Source organism: Scophthalmus maximus, chromosome 20, assembly GCF_022379125.1.
Source record: "Scophthalmus maximus strain ysfricsl-2021 chromosome 20, ASM2237912v1, whole genome shotgun sequence".
NCBI classification, from domain to species: domain Eukaryota; kingdom Metazoa; phylum Chordata; class Actinopteri; order Pleuronectiformes; family Scophthalmidae; genus Scophthalmus; species Scophthalmus maximus.
In genome coordinates, this window is record NC_061534.1 from 10,360,394 (window position 1) to 10,381,800 (window position 21,407).

Consider the following 21,407-nt stretch of genomic DNA (forward strand, 5'->3'; position numbering starts at 1 on the left):
TTACTCATTCCTTTTCACTTTGTTTTGTTTACAGTCATTTTTTATTTGTTATTAATAAGAGTGAACAAAATGATTCAACCGCGGTTATATTAGTAATATAATCACTTGAAATTGAAAGGAGGAAAGAGGTAAGGACATGACCTAGGTGTTGTTTGCGCATACTTTTATCGTTCTCCTTTTTGGTCACACATTCACGCAGGCGAAGAGTGTGAGCTGAGCTGCAGAGAGAGTAACAACGACGTGGTGATCCTCCCCAGCAACATGACTGTCGAAAGGGTACTTAAAGAGCACTGGAGGAACCCACACAAAGTCAAGGTAAGTTTTTGCAAGTGTGGGGTTTTTTTGTGTCCGCCTCACAGCTCTGACAGACGCACCTCACAAAGTTCTGCGATCCACATCTCTCCTGTAAGGAATTTCACGTGTAGTGTCTACATCCTGGCTCTGCTACCCACAATGCAAAATGCCAGTCTTGTGCCTGTCTTTTGTGTCGTGCCAATGTTTGTTTTAGCAGCATGGCAACCCTTCAAACACTTTTATTTCTATTTTTAATTTGGAGAGTGGAAACATGCGGCTGTCCTCTTGCATCCCAGTCCGGAGTATCACATTTCACTGACCTTCTTAAAGATATAATACGCCGGAAAGCACCTTTGGGATGTTGTTCATACCCAAACAAAGTAATCATGCCTTTTTTTAACCTTTGGTTTCCCATGTGTTACCACCATGAAATATAAGCAGAACAAAACAAAAAACACTGAAGAATTACTGTGAAACATGCCCCCACAGACAAATACTACTATGTTGGCCAAGTTGTAAAACCTTGTCAAATGTAATCCCTTACATTTTGGGAAACAATAATCAATGACACTCAGTGTCAGATAAAAAACCATGGAGGTCAGAGGTCATGGCGGGGGAGAACTGTGCACCATGTCACTCACACAGCCGTGGTGTCACTTGGGATCATGGCGCTTGGTGGGTGGGGTCGAGCGGTGGAGGAAGGGATATGTACGTGTTTGTGGGTGTGGGTGTGGGTGGGTGTTTGTGTGTAGTAGGTAAAGAGAACTAGACTACAACTACTCCTCTGATTTTACTCTCTCCATTTAACTTGATTAGTGCCAATGATGTGCAATTTGTTGTAAGTGCTTCAGTCAGCACAAAGCCCTTTTTAGCTGTAGAGTCAGAATGGCATCATATTTTGTAACTAGAGAAGAAGAAAAAAGAACACATTGTATTTTTCACTGCCCCCTTTCAACTCCTTTTGTTTTTGTTGTAGAGTCACACTGAGTCAGCATCTTTTTTTGTGGTGGATGTTGGGGGAGATGTGGTGGTGCTGGGCCACGTGGACACCAAGTGATCTGTTTTTCATGGATTTTGTGTTATTGATATGATTTGTAATCCGAGACCTGAAGCAATCCTCTTGGGGTTTTCTGGCATATAAGAGGAGTCAGAGAAGAGAGGGTGGTGGCTTGAGTGTTCCAGAGAGGTGAGGGCTTCAGACGTGATGCACCAGGGCGAGGAGCTTGGAGAAGGTCTCTCGCAGGTAGTGTGCTCATGTTTTTGCACTGCGCCCCTATCTCACTACCACACTCATTTAGAGGTGAGGGGATCCTTCTTGGTCCACCCTTTGGGGGTGCTGTCAATTGAATTCTCTCAGCAGAAAAACGAAATGCAACAGCAATTGCAATGAATGTGTAAGGGCTAAGCAGAATAGATGCACATGGCTGAGACACACTCTCACAAGATGGTACTAAGAAACAAGATCCGGAGGATGTTGTTGTGATGGAAAAGAGCTCAGTCATGACAGTCGTGGTATTAGCAGGTGGAGTTAGTAGTAGTACACATCATAATATACTTGTAAATTGAGATGAGATTCTTCATACAGTATCTTGAAGAGAAACCGTGACCTGAGATGCACTTTCTAGTTCTACTTTGCTGAGTTGGAGGTTAACGTTGCCCACCTTTATAAGTGATGTTGATGCATTGCCTTTAAACTAGTTGTGTTTCGGTTCTTAGCGTGACCCACTTAGAATTCTCCCCTGCTTTTTTTTGTGCTTTTTTTTTTTTTTCCTCCACCTCCTAACTCTTTTTTTCCCTGTCCCTCTTTATCTAACGATTCTGCACCCCCGGCACCCTCCTCCACCTTTATCAGCAAAATTACCCTGTCGGGCTTGCTGTGGAATTAGTCATTTTCTATATGACATGACCTCGTCTGTAGTGGCGCTGAGATAGGGATCTATTTTTATGTGGTATCAGCGCCCCGGGGAGGCTTCAGAGGGTGAGGATCCCATACGTAGTGAGGGGTGAAGCCAGGCCACAATCATGGATTATCATGATTTACGGCCTTGCAGTGAGAGTGGGGGAAATGAGAGAGGAGGGGAAGAGAAGGAGTTTCTGGATGACATCATCATGGCAAAACAGTAAAACGAGGGAATATAAGTACAGTAGTTGCAAAAATGTTTCACCTCCAAGACAAAATAATGTACTTAATCTTCTATCACATAGTAATCATAGCCTTCATCCACCGAGCACAGACGTAGCAGCACTGTGCTATGCACTATTACATCGCGGTAGTAGAACTGTTACTTCTGCACATCTCAGGTGTCCTCTGATGCTACGTCGTTTTTGCCCTGTACCTTCAACTCCATCTTTCTTTCCTTTTTTTTTTTGCATTGATTTGCTGACAGCACTGAAATAAAAAATACCTTAGTTTGCAGCAATAACAGAAAAGCACACCAAATTTGTGAGATATTGGGACAAAGGGGGTCTGAAAAAAGGAACCATCTGAGGTCAGCCAGTCCTTTGGCACATCTGATCATGCACACTACTATCCGAGTCCAGAGACACAACTATGCTGTAAACAAAGCCTTTCTCTGCGCTGTTAGCTCAAGTAGACTCAGATATAGCCCTGCCCAGACACACTTTGAGGAGACATTAGGCACTCATAGGTACATTTTCATGTACTTACTTAGTATATATGCTTATATGAATGCATTTGCACACGCAGGTACACATTCTATGCACAGCGCTGCCCACCTCCCCTGATCACAAAGGTTTTCTGTTGCGTTACAATGAAAAGCGCAGTAGGAGAACAGGATGGGATTCCACACATTCTGCAAAGATATTTGAGGGCATGGTGCACTTTACCTCCGTCGTCCTCCACCTCTTTTTTCTAGCTCTCAAATATTTGCCCTCCCGGGGCCATGACTAAGGTATAAAAAAGACCATTGCTACCAAATTATATCTTGTTGAAATCAATTTATCTTTTGATTTCTTGTAAATCAAAAGAGGGCTTCCCAATGAAAGCGACCACATGTAGCATGTGAGCCCTGTTGAAAACGTCTTCTTAGGTGTGTGTGTGTGTGTGTGTGTGTGTGTGTGTGTGTGTGTGTGTGTGTGGCTAGAAAGTGCCCAGTGATTTTTGTGTTTGGGTACAAAGAATAAAGTCTTGGCAAAAACACAAATCAATGACTCTTTTTCTTATTTTACAGAGTATTGTCTGTACAATGGGAATGAAGTGGTATCCACACCCAGAATTGCTCCACTGTATCAAAGGATGTGAGGTAAGGGCTCGACCTGAATACGATTTTTCTATATTGTATTTGTGGGGTTAATAGTCTCATCTATCACATAGGACATTTATACTTAAAGTCTTCCACCTATCTTGATCTTGGACGTATAAATCAAAGAGTATAAAGATTTATTCACCGTGCTTGGCCGATGGAGTCTTGATAGACAGTGGATTTGGCTGAAGCTACACTAGTGAAACACTCCAACCTGCGGGTGATGATTGATCTTTTGTCAGCATTTGGATTCATTATTTTTAACATACTTTCAGGTAGAACTGAGATCTGCGGCTAGTTTTTTTTTCTTTCTACATTTGATATGAGAGTAGATTTAAAACTATGGATATCAATATCCATTTTTTTCTGATAGCAGTCGCTGAGGACAAACCTGCACAAGGTCCAAATGCTGTTGCTATGTGGGTCTCTCGTATCAGACTAACTGATGTGGCTCACTGAAATGTTTCAACTTTCAACTAATTTGATGTAATCACTGATGTCTTGCCTCTTAGAAAAATGTGTACAGATGTCATCATAAGATCACATGCTAAAACTGTCTTTCGTTTAGACTGGTATTATCTACTCAGTTTGGTGCCAAGTGGATAACCTGATTGGTAACCCTCATCGACTGTGGGACCAACCCAATAAATCACCTTATTGGAGTGTTGTGTGCAGTGGATAGTTTATGGTGTCCTCAGTTTGAGTTATGAGTGTGGCCCACTAAGGGGCTCAAAGGTCACATTGAAAGATGAGGGAAATTGAATGTATCAAATTCATCAGCAAATCTATCCAAAGACCTCTAAAAGGACCTGATAAGCTCAAGAGCAAACTTGATTTTCACCATTTAATCATTATCATCCAGTTAGGGTAGCAATATAAAAAGTTAAGACTTTTTTCTGAACCACTGTCACTGTCTCTTGTGCAGCCATTCATGGGAGACAACTACTGTGATTCGGTCAACAACAGAGCCTTCTGTAACTACGACGGAGGAGACTGCTGCCAATCCACTGTCAAGACCAAAAAGGTTAGTGGCGTACTTCTACCTCAGAATAGACCTCGCCCTTTCAGGCAAAGAGATGCTGTTGGATTTGGTCCTGGTCACACTGATCAACAGTCAGTGTTTTTTACCCCCACTCTGGAGCCACACCATAAATCCCACTTCATGTTGTCCTCCTTCCCTAAGCCACTGTTATTCATGCTTTGGAGGTTACATGTTTTGCTCGTATCAAGCTTTGACATTTCTGAACAATTATTTCTGCCTACAAAAGGTAAGTGTAATGGAACATCAGCATTTTTTTGTTGAAGACAGTTTTATTTCACCACTTGGAACATCTGTAAACAGATTCTTCCTTACTTTTGTTTTGTGTCCAACCTCATATCACTGGTAGAGAGATTACTGAGTCCACATCCAAGATTTTTCAATATTCTCTTTCCTATAGTGTAAAATGTCAAAAATACATCTTTGTGTGCCTGTTTTTAATACTCCTACCCAAGTGCAAGTTGTTATTAATTTTTACAGAGTCGGGGTCATGACTATATGAACTTTATGTGTCATCTGTGTTGTATTTCAGCATTACAATGTGCTTTTCAAAAAGTGTTTGGTCATCGTCCTTTTATGAAGTCATAATTCCAGGAGATGCTTCTTCTGGCTCTCTCTAGCCTGCCGCTGGCAAGAGATCTGATTGGAAGTGAATTGTTGCTTCTGCGCTGCAGCATCTGCTCCTCTGACCTGTTCCATGTGCTGATTTGACAAGATCACGGATACTCTTGCAGTTATCACAAATTACTACTGTAGATGTCTGGCAAATTGAGCTCTTAGAAATTCGATCACATGAGGCCAAACAAGTACTACGTATATATGATATTTGTTTATTGACATACAAAATAAATGTCAGCCCAGAAGAAAGAGGTCCATAGGTGCAAAATTTGTTTTTGTCATTTATTCATAACTTTGGCATTAGATTTATGGTCTTGAATCCTATGCTCAACAGCAGCAGGAAAGTCGGTGAGCAGCCCGTTGGGAAGTGACCTCACTCCTGAAGTGGTTTCACTGCTGTTGATTGACGCTATCTCATCTCCACATCTTCTGGCCCCAATCCAGTGCAGGGGTTCAGCAAGAACTTGCATAACTCACTTTTACTGAGAGACCCCAATGGGAGGATAGACTCTATTGAATTACCGCAGCAACAAGAGGTTGAGCTGGGCGAGAGTAGAGCAGGCGATGGGTCTTGTTATAGTTAGGAACTGCTATGTTCTACATCAAAGGGAGGTAAACCAGGCAACTCCGGTTTGAGAGTAAAATTGATGGCTTTGACATTTTATTTCCAGAAAATGGCCAAGACTAGTCCAAAATAAAAGGAAAAACTCAATGTAAATATTGTCTTGAGTCTAAAAGGACCCTTTAAATCCAACTGCAATTTCCGCAGTTTTATAATACATTTTTTTCTGTATTTAAAAAAAAAAGCCACACTGCTCCCTATACATTTTTGCATGTATCTTTACATTTGCACATTTCTTTAGACTGAGAACCTTCTTTCCAAGCATCTAACAAAACAAATTTATTCCATGTCAGAGACTTGCAATGACCCACATTAGCTCCCCTGCTAAAGTCTCCATCTTATTGCAAACGTGAACATGTGTATTTTCCTTCTCTTTACCTTGTTGAAACGAACAAACATTCAAACAATGCTTACTTCTATTTTCAGGCTATACAGCTAATTATCTGTTGAGATTAACAAACGGAATGTAAACATATCTGCAAATAGCACTGTGGTCCATTCAGTAGCAAGTGTGGTCCTTACACTTCCATCCTACTGTTTTTAAAACGCTGTCTTCCCATGGCTTGTAAGCTACAGTGAAAGTTTATTTACTTTGTCTCGTGTTGCTCTGCTGGGGATCAGCCCGCCAGCTGCTGTCAATCCAAAATCGGACGCACGGAGGAAAAGGAGTATTTTCTGATAATTCCCCGAATAATGTTTTTCTTCCTTAAAAGTATGGAAGGGTGTCGGTAATACAGTTAGAAATAACACTGACTTTATTTGTGATCACAAGAACTCCAGACTGCTTGTCCAATTTCTAATTCAAGGCATATCTCCTTAGCATTACTCTACAATAACAGTCTGGCCGTTTTGTTTTTTTCCACTTGTCGGTCCCCGTGAAACGATTCAGAAAGATATGAAAAACGGACTCTGAAATAAACAATTATAATGTTATTTATTTGCCCGCCAGCGGCACGGGGTGAGGAAGGTTGCTCTGGGTGAACAACAAAGAGGAAACACTCAGGATTGGAGCTGATATGTGAAATTGATATGAGAACAGAGGGCAGCCAGATGTTTGACACAATCCCTGTTGTTTGTTACACCAATGCCCAATTGTTGCTGCTACTTGCATTCACATGCTGCTTGCTGCTTTGGCTAAACCATATTTGCATGAACCTAAAAATAAAAAGTTTTACATAATTTGCCAAATAGCCTTCCAGCAAATGTATCTTTTTGTTTTATTGTATTATTGTTTATGTTTTGTGCACCTTAAATCCCTTTTCGTATTTTTTCATTGTCTTGGCATCGTTTAGTTGGGCATTTAGATTTAGTTGTTTATTCCTCTTGGGCTCATCCTTTATAGTTATCCCGATTTGATCAGCTCTGTCCAAACATAAACAGGATATTGTGCACCTGATTCTGATTTCCCCCCAAACTTAACACATGCGTGGCAGGCAAAGAAGGATGGAGATGCATAAAAACCTCCCAAAACAAAGGAAAAAGACACAATATATGACAAAAGAAATCTGTGAGTCATTCTGTGAGTAATTTACTAGCTGGGCGACAAAGACAGGCAGTGTTTTCCACTTTAACAAATCTATATTATTTTCTGGACAACTTTGTCAACTTTGTCCAGACTTGTATAATTGTTGCTGAACACAATATATGTTTGTGTTCAAACATATATTGTTTGAACACCCCCCCCCCCCCCCCCAGTTAAGTCATTGACTTGAATCAGTCACTCAATGAATAAGTGTATGCTCCTGCATGTTCACTAGCAACTGACTGAGAACTAAACTGAACCGAGCAATGAACAGATCATTTCAAGAAGGGATTCAGTTCAGTTTGTACACCATAAATATTTGTTCTTTTGAGCAAATCATTTGTCAACGACATTACACTAATTCTCAGATTTTAAAAATACTCATTTAATTTCGATGTTGAATAAGCTTTATCGTTTAGTGTTAAAAGATTTGATGAAAAAAGAGCCAATGAATTAATCTGACTGTCAAGTGTTGTCTGTGTTTCCAGAACCCAAAAGCTTATTTCTCTGTTCTGTATTCCTCACAAAAACTATTGGAAATATATCAATGAGCCACACGGCTACAATTCATGACATCTTTCTTCATTACAATGAACAGGGTTTTATTATTTATTAGTTTGTATTTCCAGTAAATACAGATTTGGACACAAAACATCCATTAAAGGAATCCATTTTTTGTGCAGGACTCTATCTATGACACACACATTGTTTAGTTATGGCTCAATCGATGATGATGATGTAACCAATGTTTCTGCAGACGTTAACGTACATTGGTCAACTACCGGTGACTACGCAATCAAACGTTAGATCGGTGTCATCATGTTGAGAATAATATACGGTAGTCAGCCAAACATCAAGCTAAGCTAAGTTCGATGATGCCATGGATGTAGTAGGTTGCAATTAACAAGGTATTAAGCAATAATGGTGAATGAACACATTGTTAGTGTTTTGAATGAGTTCCTTTACTGCGCAAATGGAGCCACGTTCAAAACATGCATTCTGAGGAAAGGTTTCAGGGCAAGCAAAGGTCAAGCTCATCTAATAGGCAAGGCTATGAAACACAACCCTGGTCACCCCCGTTCCTAACCCCCCTTCATTCATTTCCTGGAGACTTACTTTATAACTCCCACCACAACCACTACTTTCTCAACCCTAACCTTAACCTAAACCCAACCTTAACCAATGACCCAAAGATCTGCGTTTTCACAATAGGGGAGAGCCATCCCCAATTAACAGGTCCGTAGTCTGACATTCATCCCCAAAGGTAGCCTATGACTGAAACACACACACACAGACACACACACACACACACACACACACACACACACACATATTCACTTTCTCACTCATTCATATTTCTCTGTTTCACGTTCAGTCTTGTGCAAAAAAACAAACAGCAGATGCTCAGACACACCAGACATCAGTTGTTATGCACGAGTCTGGTGACTCAGTGGGAATCATGCTAAGTGTTGTTGTTGTTGTTGTTGTTGTGACACAGCACACGAGAACAATGGCATGACCCCTTTTTTTTCGTACACCCACATGCACACACGCACACTCAGACACAACTATTATTTGTACCTTTGCCAAACACTATTAGATTTTTGTTTCCCCCTGATCTTTGGTAATGATGAACAGGGGAAAAGAACAGGAAAACATGAAATATTACAACAGACTTTCATTTTCCCTCATCATCCACAGTCATATATCTTTTTGTCCTTTTAGTCTGTCCAAAGGGTCCAAAGGTTAAAAATCCTCCTTTTCCTCACTTGTTATTTGCTCTGACCCAATACCAAATGTCCATACCACCATTGTCTTCAATCCTCTGATGGAGGAGATCAAATACCATGCCTTTCAAATATGAAATGCCAAAATGTAAAATCATTTTGTTTTGGAATGGGATGCAACTTCTTCCAGACACAACAATTGAGAAATCTCTTCTCTTGCCAACGCTGAAAAGCTATTGTAGGAATACGGTTATCAATTCTTAAATATTTCCAGATTCCTTCTGTTTCTCCTGAAGTGAAAACCAATGGGAGTCAGTTGCTCATTTACCTTTTTACTCCCCTTCCCCTGCAAATGCTGCTCTCATCTTTTATTTTGGTAGAGATTTGTGTATTAAGGAGTTCTGGATGACTTGCTGTGTATTATTCCACCCCAGGAGCTTTGAAGGTGCAAGGACTGGCTGCACGTAAGGTCACCACAGGATCTCCCCTTAATAGTTGCAAGCTGTTGGCAGGATTTGGAGAGGCAGGGAGGAGAGGAGGCAAGAGTATGCCTTTCTGAGGGTAGCCTGCCGAGACCATTTTTGTAGGTCCCCTCCACCCCCCTTAGTTTGGAAGGAATTCCTTTCTTGGATGCTGGAAGCGGTACGCAGAGGGCACCGATTATATAGTTATACGGCTTGGCCTCTTTAAAACAACTATTTCTAAATGTGCCTGTATGTTTTTTCTGTCTGCGTTGATGGTGGGATTTTGGGTAAGTTCCTCACCCCTGTTTACAACTCTCAGTCTGGCACAAGTGTGCTCTCTCGCTACGTGACTTGCTATGTGGTGCGATTGATATTTGTGTCTTAGCTGATGGTCCGCGATAGCCACCGCTGACCACCACCCTCTCCGTCTGTGTTGGTGACTCACATAGACTTACTTTTACATTGAATCTATCCCTGCAGAATATAGTCCTTGCAGAGTGCTCTTTTGGAGCTGTCACACACACATACATAGATGGATGGAATATTGATGGTCAGTGATCTTTCTGGAAATTTGAGAGCCTCTCGTTTTCTACCTTAATGTGTTCTACGTCGAATATGCACATAATTGGATGCCAAAAAAAGCAAACCCATCAAAAGGTCTTTATTTTTTAACAGTTTTAGGCAGTTAAGTAGACTATATTAACCATTGCCAAGGCAATTAAAAGGGAGTAGGGGGCTGAGGCACAGATAGGAGTAGGCACCCACACATGTGAGTATTTCTTGGTCATGGAATTAAGAATTACTGTTACCTTCTTACTTTCTGTGTTTTCTTAAACGGCTGCAATGTGATGCTAATGACAAACCGTTAAATAAGCAGCAGCATGCCATATCTTACTTCAGTCTCAACTTTTTCTGAGTGTGTGTGCGGGTTGTGGGGGCTGAGGATGCATCTGAGAGTGAGGGGAAGGAAGGATAACAGGGCTTTTCTACACAACTCAGCATAGGTAGTTACACATCGGGGGGCACTGGGGAGGGGGGAACTCCCCACAGTGTTTAGGGGTTGTGGCTGTTTGCGAATGCCAAATGCTCGCAAAAATTTTGCCAAACTCACTAATGTGTTCTTTTGCTCTTGGGTTGCTTTTTCTCCTTCCTAATAAGCGCTGCTTTGTGTTTCTTTTCTCATTTATACATACATTAAAGTTAAAATACAATGGATTCTTCTGACACTTTCAAGTCTTTCACGTCTATATTTGATTTCAACTGTGACTGAATGACAGTACTGTCATGCAAGGGTGTTCAAAATCCTGAGACTGACTGTAGGTGCACGTGTTGGTCAGGGCTCGTCCCACTTTGTGCTCCTTTCAAAAATCAGGCATTCAGAATTATTTCAGGGTCATTGATTATTTCTTGTGTAGACAAATATGCTTAAATCATTGGTGGGCATCGATCCATCCATCGTCTACCGCTTAATCCACTTAAGGGTCCAGGTAATCCCAGCTAACATTGGGCAAGAGGCGGGGTACACCCTGGACAACAGGTCACCAGCCTATCGCAGGGCCACATACAGAGACGGACAACCATTCACTCTCACATTCACACCTACGGTCAATTTAGAGTCTTCAATTTACCTAACCCCATTCTGCATGTCTTTGGACTGTGGGAGGAAGCCGGAGAACCCGGAGAGAACCCACACATACACGGGGAGAACATGCAAACTCCACACAGAAAGGCCCTGATTGGTTTGAACCGGGACTCGAACCCAGAACCTTCTCGCTGTGAGGAGAAAGTGCTAACAACTACACCACCGTGCAGCCCCTCATTGGTGGGCATGCATGTATTAATAAAAAAAAATACACCTTAGAATAAGGTTTCAGCATTGACTTGCTAATGAATAGTGTGTTATGCATCTCTGGATCAGCCTGTTCTCATTTCCCCAGGCCTGTGCCCCTCACACCACCGTCTTTCCTGTAAGCACTGACTGACACGCACATATTGCACACACAGAAATGTAGAGAGGAACTCTATGTTATTTTGACCTGTTCCTGAGATGGTAGGATGGGGCTCTGACAAGGTCTGCGTTCTTCAGAGGGGCTTTCATGTTGCTGTTAGCGGTTGTCTTTCCCCAGCCCTCATTTAGCCCTGGGACATGGGGCAGCGTGAGGGCCTCAAGGCCCACAAGGCCAGCCAGTCCCATTTCCCAGCCACCCTGAGAGAACCCCAAGTCAGGGCCAGATGTGGCAGCTGGCCCAGCCACCCTGTAGGTCAAGGTCAAAGGAAACCATGTCAAATTTGCCACCCACCATCATTTTCTAGATAGACAGATAAACAGAAGTGGCCTTGGAGGGAGAAGTGGGGTGTAGAGGGGAGGTAGGAAGCGTACTGGAATACTGTGCTAAGAGTGAGGGAGGAGGGATAAAAGTGGGCTAAAATAAGGAAGAGGCTCTGAAGAAACAAGCCATGTTCTTGGGTTCAAAATGAAACAGAGGAAACACAGCTCACGTGGTTGACAGCTGTTTCTGAAGTGTGTCCGGCCCTGGGCTTGTAAAGTCGTCACATGTAGGCCTCATTTTCTCAGAGGAGTCTGGGCACTGCCCACCTGGCCCTCGCATTAGGCCCCCCACCCCAAAACACACTAACAACTTATTTTATACCCAATTTCAAAGGGGAGCCTGCGTCACTGCTCCTTAGTCACTAGCATGCTCCCCCATGTCATTCCACAGAACTCTAGTCTACAAAACCTGCACTCTCACAAACCATTGGTGCTGTTTCCTGTGTTTTGCACTTTCCACTTACTACAACATTTTACATTTACTTTACTGAAGGCAGTTACTTTTACAATGCTATGTGGTAAAAAGAAGGGGTCATTATTTGATTTGAAAATCTCATTAAAAACAAATCTGATTTTACATAAATAGTCATATATGTTCTCTGCCAACATGATGGTAGTCAGCTTCAGACACTTAGGGATATTAAAAAGGTTAAAATCCACTAAAAAGTCGCAAAAAAAGGTCCCAAAACTTTGAAGTTTAATGTCCAATACCTCCGAGAGAGCATCATCTCTTGATACAGTTATTTAATGACATTACAGTAGCAGCCACTTCATATTCACGAATTGCTCCATGACCATGGCCATAACACCCAGAGAGCTTTTACAGTAATTTATAGCATTGAACTTATAGCTGTCTTTTGCATGAGGCGTGCTGTCAACTTTATATCTGTGTTGGATGCTATTGTCATTACTTTACATCGTTCCCTGAGATCCACAGTGCAAAAGAAGCAAAAATACCAGTTAGCTCTGATAAGAACCGCTGACCCCCACAAGTTGATCTGATAAGCCGCCAGGACACACATGCAGACATGCCCTTGGTCTGCTGCCTGCCTTCTATGACTTAGACCACATGTGTTCCGGGTTTGGCCCGGAGAAGGGGGACACTTTTTGCGTACCCACACAGCTGAAGAAGGCCCCCTGAGAGGTGAGCAGACAAGGCAGCAGCAGCTGGCGCGGGTGACGCATTGCCAACGTTATCCAGTTATCCGGGGGCAATGGCCAGCGAACCTCCGGTTCTTTTTTCACCCACAGTATCTAAAAATGTGACACGAGACAGTCAAAGCGACTGGGATGTTGATCTTTCTGATATTCAGGGATTTTAATATGTCGTGGGTTGTCTGTGCCAGGCGCACAGAAATATTTCCTTCTGTGACTTCAGGTGGAACAGTATGGATCTGCTGTTAAAGCAGCAATACAGAGACTCAAGCGCCAAACACTGACTCGTGCACTCTGTATCCAGCGTTTGTTGTACTCGTGAATTTTGTCCACGTCAAGTATGAGGAGTTACTGTAGCTTGTGTATGTTCAAGTCCGACAGAAAGAAAGATAGGGAAAGCTAAGTGATGTTCATTTCCACTGGTAATATTATACAACAACAAATGTTATAGATCCAGAATATAAAACATAAGACATTTACTTAATAGTTTTTGTTTTTATTTCCTTCACATGGCAGTTTATTCCGTGGAGTCAACCAATTTGGCGGTTTGCTTCATGAAATCTTACTTTATAATTCTTTTTTGTTGAAAAAATTGTTACGGCACATTTGCTAATGCTGGCACCATTAAATCAAATGGAAAGAAAAAAAAATCTGCATGATATATTTGATGTTAATGGACACCTGGGATCTTGACTTTAATTTGAAATTATTGCTGTGGGTTTGAACCTCTTTTGACCACACATTACGCATTTGTAAGGGTTGCAACGAATGGGCCAGTGGGTTGTAGATGTAAAGGCAGTTGCTCCTAATGACGGTAAATATCTGTGTCTCTCTTGCCCAGGTGATTCCATTCCCCATGTCCTGTGACATACGGGACGAGTGCTCCTGTCGGGATCCCAACGCTATAGAGAACAGAAAGGATGAACACGTCCATTCCCTGGGCTGACCCACCTGAGCGGGGACTTCTGCTCAACGTCCCAGGAAACCTTGCTCCGACCCAACACAGCCAGGGTGGCCGAGGCGGACCCCTCCTTCATGCTCCTCTCGGCCTCCAATTTCCTGCACATGCTGCTTAACAGGCATACCTCTCCATCCATACTGCAACGCCAACCAGCTGAAATGCCTCCGTCTCCACATCACAGAAAGATCTCGAAGAGAGGATGGACTCATGAGACTCCATGGAAAACCTCATTTCTCCGCTTAAAGGAAAGTAACCCTGCAACATTGTCATCAAAACAAATCATATATAGCAAAGAAAAAAAAGAAAGAAATAACATGAAGCAGACATTTTTTGAAACAAAAAGAAAACAAACGAACAAAAGAAAAACATAACCAAGCCTAGGTAGCATGCCTTTTGTTCAGTTTTGTGCCGGCTTCAGTGTCTGTTTTAGTGACCCGCTCTCCAATCACATGATTGAACCTAAGGTAACTCAAAATGTGCAAGTTGGGGATAGTGTTGATGTCGGCTTTGTGTTTTGCAAATATGAAGGAAGTCGAAGCAAATGTTGAAAATATGATATAATGATGACTCGGCTCAGACAACGATCGTTGGATGTCTACAGACACAAAAACACAGAATGTAGTAAAAAACAAAACCTGACCTACAGTATTTTGTCTGAAAGTAAAGGAGGAAAAATAGCCTCACATTTTAAAATTGACTAACCCCAATGTTTTTGCCTTTAGTGTCTCGCCTTATGTTCCAAGCCACAGATTCAACACAAGAGCAAAAATACGACACACAAACACAGACAAAACAGACAAGTGTTGACCAACCACAGACACAATTCCCTGAGACAGTTTTTTTTTAATACTTTCAGCAAAACCCTCCATGCAAAATTAAAAACATTTTTAGCACGGCTTCCGCTACTGTGTTCGCTGCTACCCGCCGTTGTCACATCATAATATCTAGATAGGGTTTGACATCTAATCGGGTCGTCTGCCTTGCTGCTTATACAGTTACCTCTTCATGACATCCATTCACGCTTGCATGTTAGTACTTTCATCTCATGACGATAACGCCACATATAAAAAGCACTAAGAACTTAAAAAAACCATCACAGACCGTCAATTTTCATTCCTATTTCAACCTCATTGCCCAAATGAAAATGCTACATACATTGACCAGGACTTAAAGAATGTCATCCACAACACCTCACTCCGGGTTGGGGTGATTTTAGTTTCAGTTTGAAACTCCTCCCTCATGGTGCTTGATAAGAACTTTGTTACCTCAAGCACTGATTTTAAAAGTTCAAACTGAAAATAAAATGATCCCAGCTGTGTTCAGAATGTAGTCAATGCTTGTCAGGAGTCTGTGGCTTTTTCTTTTTTTTCTTTTTCTTTTTTTTTGGGGGGGGGGGGGATTGCACAGTACTGCACAGTACAGTCACACAAGATTACAGAAATAAAGGGCTGGATACAGGCCATGTCTCTTAGTGAGAATGAGTATAGGTGGAAGGAGACCACATCTGAACACACACACACACACACTCACATACAGACAATTCTCTCATTCTCAGCGCTCCCAGTAGTATTGGACTCTCAGCTCTATAGATCTGCAGGCAACAATGTTGTACGTATAAAATGACATTTGGATGTACATGTCGATACAGCGCTAGCCGCCACAATATGATCAGAGGTCCAGGAGATTGGCGGTTGAAGTAAAAAGGGCACTTGGTTGTGATCAGCACTTTCCAGTATTGTGAACTTTGGTGTCCCCACCAATTAACTTCATTAGATGGTATGGCTGCTACAACCACTTTGTATTTTGTTATTCTTCATTCCGGACACATACACGCTAGTTTGTTCTCACGCACATTTTATAATGAAGGCTGCTCGGCTCACTGGTCCAAATGTTGCTGCTCCTATTTGGCTGCAAAAAAACGGCCATGGTTACAATCAGGCCCGATTCAAACTTCTCATTTCATCTGGTTCCTCTGACTCGTGACTCTGCTAAAGCATTCCAGACCATTCTCATAACGTAGGGAAACACAGCCGGCTGTACAAGTGGCGATGTGAGACCAATGTCATGTCATTTAAAAAAAAATCTATATTATGGCGAAGAACTGAGACAATACCACAACATGAAGAGAAAGTGATAACAGGTATTATTTTCCACCAAATACAACAACAAATATTGTGTAAATATTACTATATGTTCTTGATTGACAGGAGCGTTGAAAAAATGGTTTTAAGTTTTCTTTTCCTGTTTTTGTTTTCATGTATTTCTTTTTTCTTTTTTTTCTTTTTTTTTTTTACAAAATGTCATATTTAATCAGTGTTTGTATTATTGACCTCAGTTACTGCACTTTTTAGTTGCCATGTAAGAAGAAAAAGTATATCTTTCAAAAATGTTTAGAAGCTGCTATTGTCAGAACGGTGATCTGAAACAAACTGTATGATATTCTTGGTCATTTGACTCCCCGTGTTGCTCTAACCCTTCCTGTCATTAGTGATTTAGTTGTATCTGACCCGAGATTCTCCTCCTCACCTTTATGTTCAATGTTACCAATGAAGAAGGGTGGCATTGTCACGATCATTTTCCATCCTTCTTAGAGGTCCCGAATCTTACAAAATAGGGTACACGCCAATGAATTATCTATAGAAGGTATATTGTATATTGAAAGTATATTGTCACATATTTAAGGTCTAGCTAGGTTGCAAATATGTTTGTCTTTTGTTTTGCCCTGATGTTGGTGTAATACATCCTTAGGTTAAGGTGTAAATTTTGGAGAACCGACAAATGCCGTAGGTGAAGGAAAGGCTTAAATGAAGAAGAAATTCCCATTCAAAGGGACTCTCGAAAGACTTTGTAACTTTTATGAAATATGAAACTTTGTAAGGACGTTCTAAAGGCTACATCATCTTCAAAGATTGCATTTAACACTTTATATGAAATATATATATATATACATATATGTATATGTATGTATATATATGTATAGCCCTGGTTGAAAAAAAAAGAAAAAAAAAGACTTTCATTATGTTGATATTATCGAATTATATATAATATTAGTACTCCAGATACTGCTGCTTTACAACTGTCACCAGTGGGAAGAGACTGACCTGCAATCACTACACTATGCCAATGACATGCATTACTGTGGCTCACCGGGAAGCCGTTCCAGCCATTCGATGAATCCCAAAATCTGTCATTGGATCCCTCCTGACCCGAGTTAACACAACCCATTGACGCTTCCACATCCTTCGACTAACTTCTCAACAAACACGTTCATCATCGGTCAATATCTGGATACCAAAACAACGCATTACTATCAGAGAGGCGACAGAATGTGACTCCATGTCAACTTGAAAAATGTCATTCTTAATTTTGGAGAAGGTACCCATAAGCCATAGCTAACCAAGATATTCATGGAAGAAAAAAATATAAGATTGCGCATTGGATGAGGACAACGCCTCTTTACTGTAGTCTTCACAGGATCCCTTGCTGTACCTCATGCCTGTAATGTTTGCTGCTTCTATATTTTTGGTATTTTAGTGACATTTTTGCGTCTCATAACAATGGTGTAAATAGTAGAACTATTTATTGAGAGTGTTATACTTTTTTAAGTTATATTTAATGTCCATGTAAGTTATTTTTTACATTGTGCTTATAAACAGAAACATTATTGGTTGTGAGTCAAAGCTGTCATTTCGTCTGTCATCACACTCTGTGGCGATCATAGCCCACAACCACACAAGAAATCCCCTTGGTTGTTAAGTGTAGATGGACACTGCTTCTATCCAATGAGGATTCATCACATTTAAATGTAACTGAGTGCAGTGTATCTTCTTTCTCTTTAAAACCAGAATGTAAAGTTTCTTTTTTTTTTTTCTGTTTGCTTTTTTGTTGTTGTGAATGCACACATTAGCCATACATACAAGCAGTTTTGAAAAAGAACCAAGTATATAATGGTCGAGTACATAAATCCATAATATAGCAGACAATGTTTTTAGAGCCAATGTAAGGCACACAAGGGATATTTGTGCATCGCCAGCTGAGCGCAGGAGAAAAAAATTGGCCAGGTGGCAAAGAGAGGGATCAAAAATGAAGTGAAAGGAGAACTAGGGGATCAAAAGGCAGCCGGTGGTGCCCCCGATAGAGCGATCTTGGAGGAAAGAGGAGCAGAGAGTGGGCAGGGAGAGAGAGGTAGGGATGGGTGGGCTGCTTTTCCTGGCCTGTCTCGCTATTTGCCCAGGTGTGAAAATGTGTACTCACAGAGGCTGCCCCTCTGGCCAGGGGTGGCCAGTGCTGACTGGCAACAAGCCGAGGGCCAGTGAGTCAGAGTTTCTCCAAGGGGTGGCAGCCGTCCCTCTCTGGGACTCCCACCGCCCCCCTCCCCCCTGCCTACCTCCACCTCCCCACTCCTCAACACACTGCCTCATCTGTCACTGTCAGGTATGCCTGCGCAGGGCCGACAGGGTCAAGCTGGCCCTGTGAAAATGAGAGAGGATGTTTGCCCAGCTTACAGAGCCTTTTGAAGTTAGGGCTGAAGGAACAGTTCTTCTCACCTGGGGCCTATGCTTATCATATAAGATGATTTGTATAGCATTGATTCCTGACAGGCTTTGATAACTCTCCACGTTTTCCACCAAATAGTCGCTCCTTTGTTTCTAATTCAACAGCAGGTTGTTGTATTGCTCGTCTCAAAATGGACGGAAAAAACTTTGTAGTGTCTGACTCCATTACAAAGCGCCAGGGAGTGTAGGAACGAGTGTCAGAGTCCCTAATGTATCCGCTCAGATCAATGTGGAGAAAAATACTGATGTGCCATCTTGTTGTAAGACATTTTCTTTGTGTATTGTACCACATGAAGTACCTCTCACAGGCCTCTGGTTATAGAATGGTCCACTTATGTCTGTTTCCTAATCCGTCAATAAATTTAAAAAAGGTGAATTGTCCCTTTTTTGTAAGTGGAAAAAAAACAGTGTATTTACAAATTATGTGGATAACTAGTGGTATTACTGCAATGTTTCGTACCTGATTGCTCAACAAATATATTTTAAGATGTAAATAATAATATTACATGATGATTGTATTTGCAAAACCATCTACTAACTGTTTGGGAGTAGCTCTTGGATTGATTTTTATCATAATTATTATACAAAGAGATGAACCGTGAATTTGTTGTGCATTGTGTCAAAGTATCACCCGCAAGACAGAAACAAAAAGAAGAAGAAAAAAAGACCTGTGATGCTTTACCACACCACTCGCTGTCAGCATTTATTTGTCCATAATGGCTTAAGTACAAGCACTGTTGTCAGTTGTCTAAACCATGAATTTATCCATTTGAGTCATGAATTATTTATTTGTTGTCGAGATGAATAAAATCAAAAATGGTCACTCCTGGGTGTTAGGAGTCTGTTGAAAAAAATCGTCCTCATAGTCAAACTCGACTGATCGTTGTTTTGCATTGAGAAGTTCATTTCAAATTTGTCCGAGTTGAGTGGCACCAACCAACAGCTTTTCGATTCTCCTCTCTCCATATACTGTATGTCGTTGAGTCTTATTCCTTTGCCTCTGTGTTTGCTGAGAACTTCACACCAACACTGTAAAGGAAGCCATCGGACTCAGAAGTCCCTCCCTCCCTCTGATGGCCTCCTCTCTCTTTGGTTCTTACACAGTATGCACTTTTTCTGGCACATATACAAACAGATTGGACCTTATTTTGTTTTTGTTTCAGTCGATGTTTCTCTCTGTTTTCCACAGTTGCAATTATACATATTTTTTGGTGCTCTGGTACATGGCAAAACATGTGTACTATATTTTCATAAGGAAGAGTCATAAAGATTAGAAGAGTATCATGTTCATTTTGCTGTCATTTATTGTGTAGAAATAAAACACTGGTTAAAGTGAACATAAGCCGGAGGAGTGTGGTCTGTTCTTTCAAAGTTCTTTTTAACATTGCTTTGTTTCATCATTGCTGACAACATGGAAAGCTTCCTGCATTCCTGTTTCCGGGTTAACTTTGGAGCTGCTTTATATCATATATTTTAACACTTGCATGCCTCTAAAGAGTCTGCTTCTTCTGGAAGCCATTTAGGTACCAGAGATCCACGGTGAGCCCTTTAAAAAATAAATAAAGTAAAAATAAAATTGGGCTGAGTTGGTTATGAAAGAGGAACTCATTCTTTAAGCCTCCATTGATACATTGGCATGGAAATGCGAGTACTGTTCCTGGCACACCAATGACGTTAATGGCCTAATTTGTGAGAATGAACATCAAGCTACTGATTTTAAAAGTGCAGTTAATGTTGCATGACTGGAAAGAAACTGGATCCGAGCTTAAAGGAATAGTTTGTTGAGAGAGATGGAAAAAGAAAATGCTTCCCAGCAGCTCACATGCAGAGAGGCATAGCCACCTTCAGTTAATGATATAAATTAGAGTAATTCATAGGGGATAGCTGTCTGTTAGTTCACTGAATGATTCCCCGCTGTTTCCAGCTCAATGTAAATATTTTTTGAGCCGGATCACGTTAAAAAAACCTGGGAAAAACCATGCATCGCCCTGCAAACTACACGCATGTGATTGCAGCCATTTTCATCTTTGCCTCATTTTGCCATCATGCTGATTCATTCTGATATTTTTTGCGACCGCACCGTAGCCGTTCGCACCCCTCGGGGCTTCTCTCCGGGGTTTGGTCTGTGTCAGCTCGGGCAGGACACATGAGCCCTGTGCGTCACATCAGCTGATCAAAACCACGTCAGATTACATTTGACCGCCTAACGAGACAGATCATAGAAGGCAACAGCAAGTTGTTCTCTATGCTGTAACATGCTGGCGCTGATGGCCGGATGTCTACCTACCTAAACAACTATTAAACCCAAAAACTTTTAGGCGTTCCAACAGATTTACATTGATTAAACTCATTTATTTTGCAATATGGAATAATATTAAACCACTCACCTGAATTCATATATAGAAGGTTTGACATGTTGGGATGGTCATTTTTACGAGGCACAATCTGCTGTGGATATATATATGAGCACAAAGAGTTTACATCATAGGATCACAATTTTCACTTGTACTTGTTTTAACACGTGTGGAGAGAAAAAAAGAGAGACTATGTGCTGCGATTCATTGATTCTGTAGTCATGAATACAATTGGTCTTGGACGTGTGGGTGTTCTGACATGTGTTAACACTTTGAGGCAACAACATCCCGTTCTTCGGTTTCTTCTGATATGACGTAAATACACCGCAAGACGAGCACTCAAGATTAAACAAGGAAGTGTGGGAGTATCGAGTGCCAAAGTATCAAATGGGCTATTAACTGACACGCTGTGACAATTACTCAATCAGCTATTTTAAGATGCTCGAAGGCAGCACAAGTTATTATTCTGTTGAATTGGCAGGTTTGAGTCACTTTCTGGTGTT

The 21,407-nt window shown here is 41.3% G+C and overlaps 1 protein-coding gene across 1 annotated transcript in view; it reads left to right on the forward strand.

Moving 5' to 3' along the window:
- Window positions 1-19,892, forward strand: part of pappaa (pregnancy-associated plasma protein A, pappalysin 1a) — an 82,224-nt gene extending 62,332 nt beyond the window's left edge. Inside the window, exons 19-22 of the mRNA XM_035609018.2 lie at window positions 200-315; window positions 3,486-3,557; window positions 4,483-4,581; window positions 13,875-19,892. Coding sequence (XP_035464911.1) covers window positions 200-315; window positions 3,486-3,557; window positions 4,483-4,581; window positions 13,875-13,979 — 392 coding nt within the window. The 3' untranslated portion in view covers window positions 13,980-19,892. The remainder of the gene's footprint in view (window positions 1-199; window positions 316-3,485; window positions 3,558-4,482; window positions 4,582-13,874) is intronic.
- The last annotated feature ends 1,515 nt before the right edge of the window (window positions 19,893-21,407 follow it).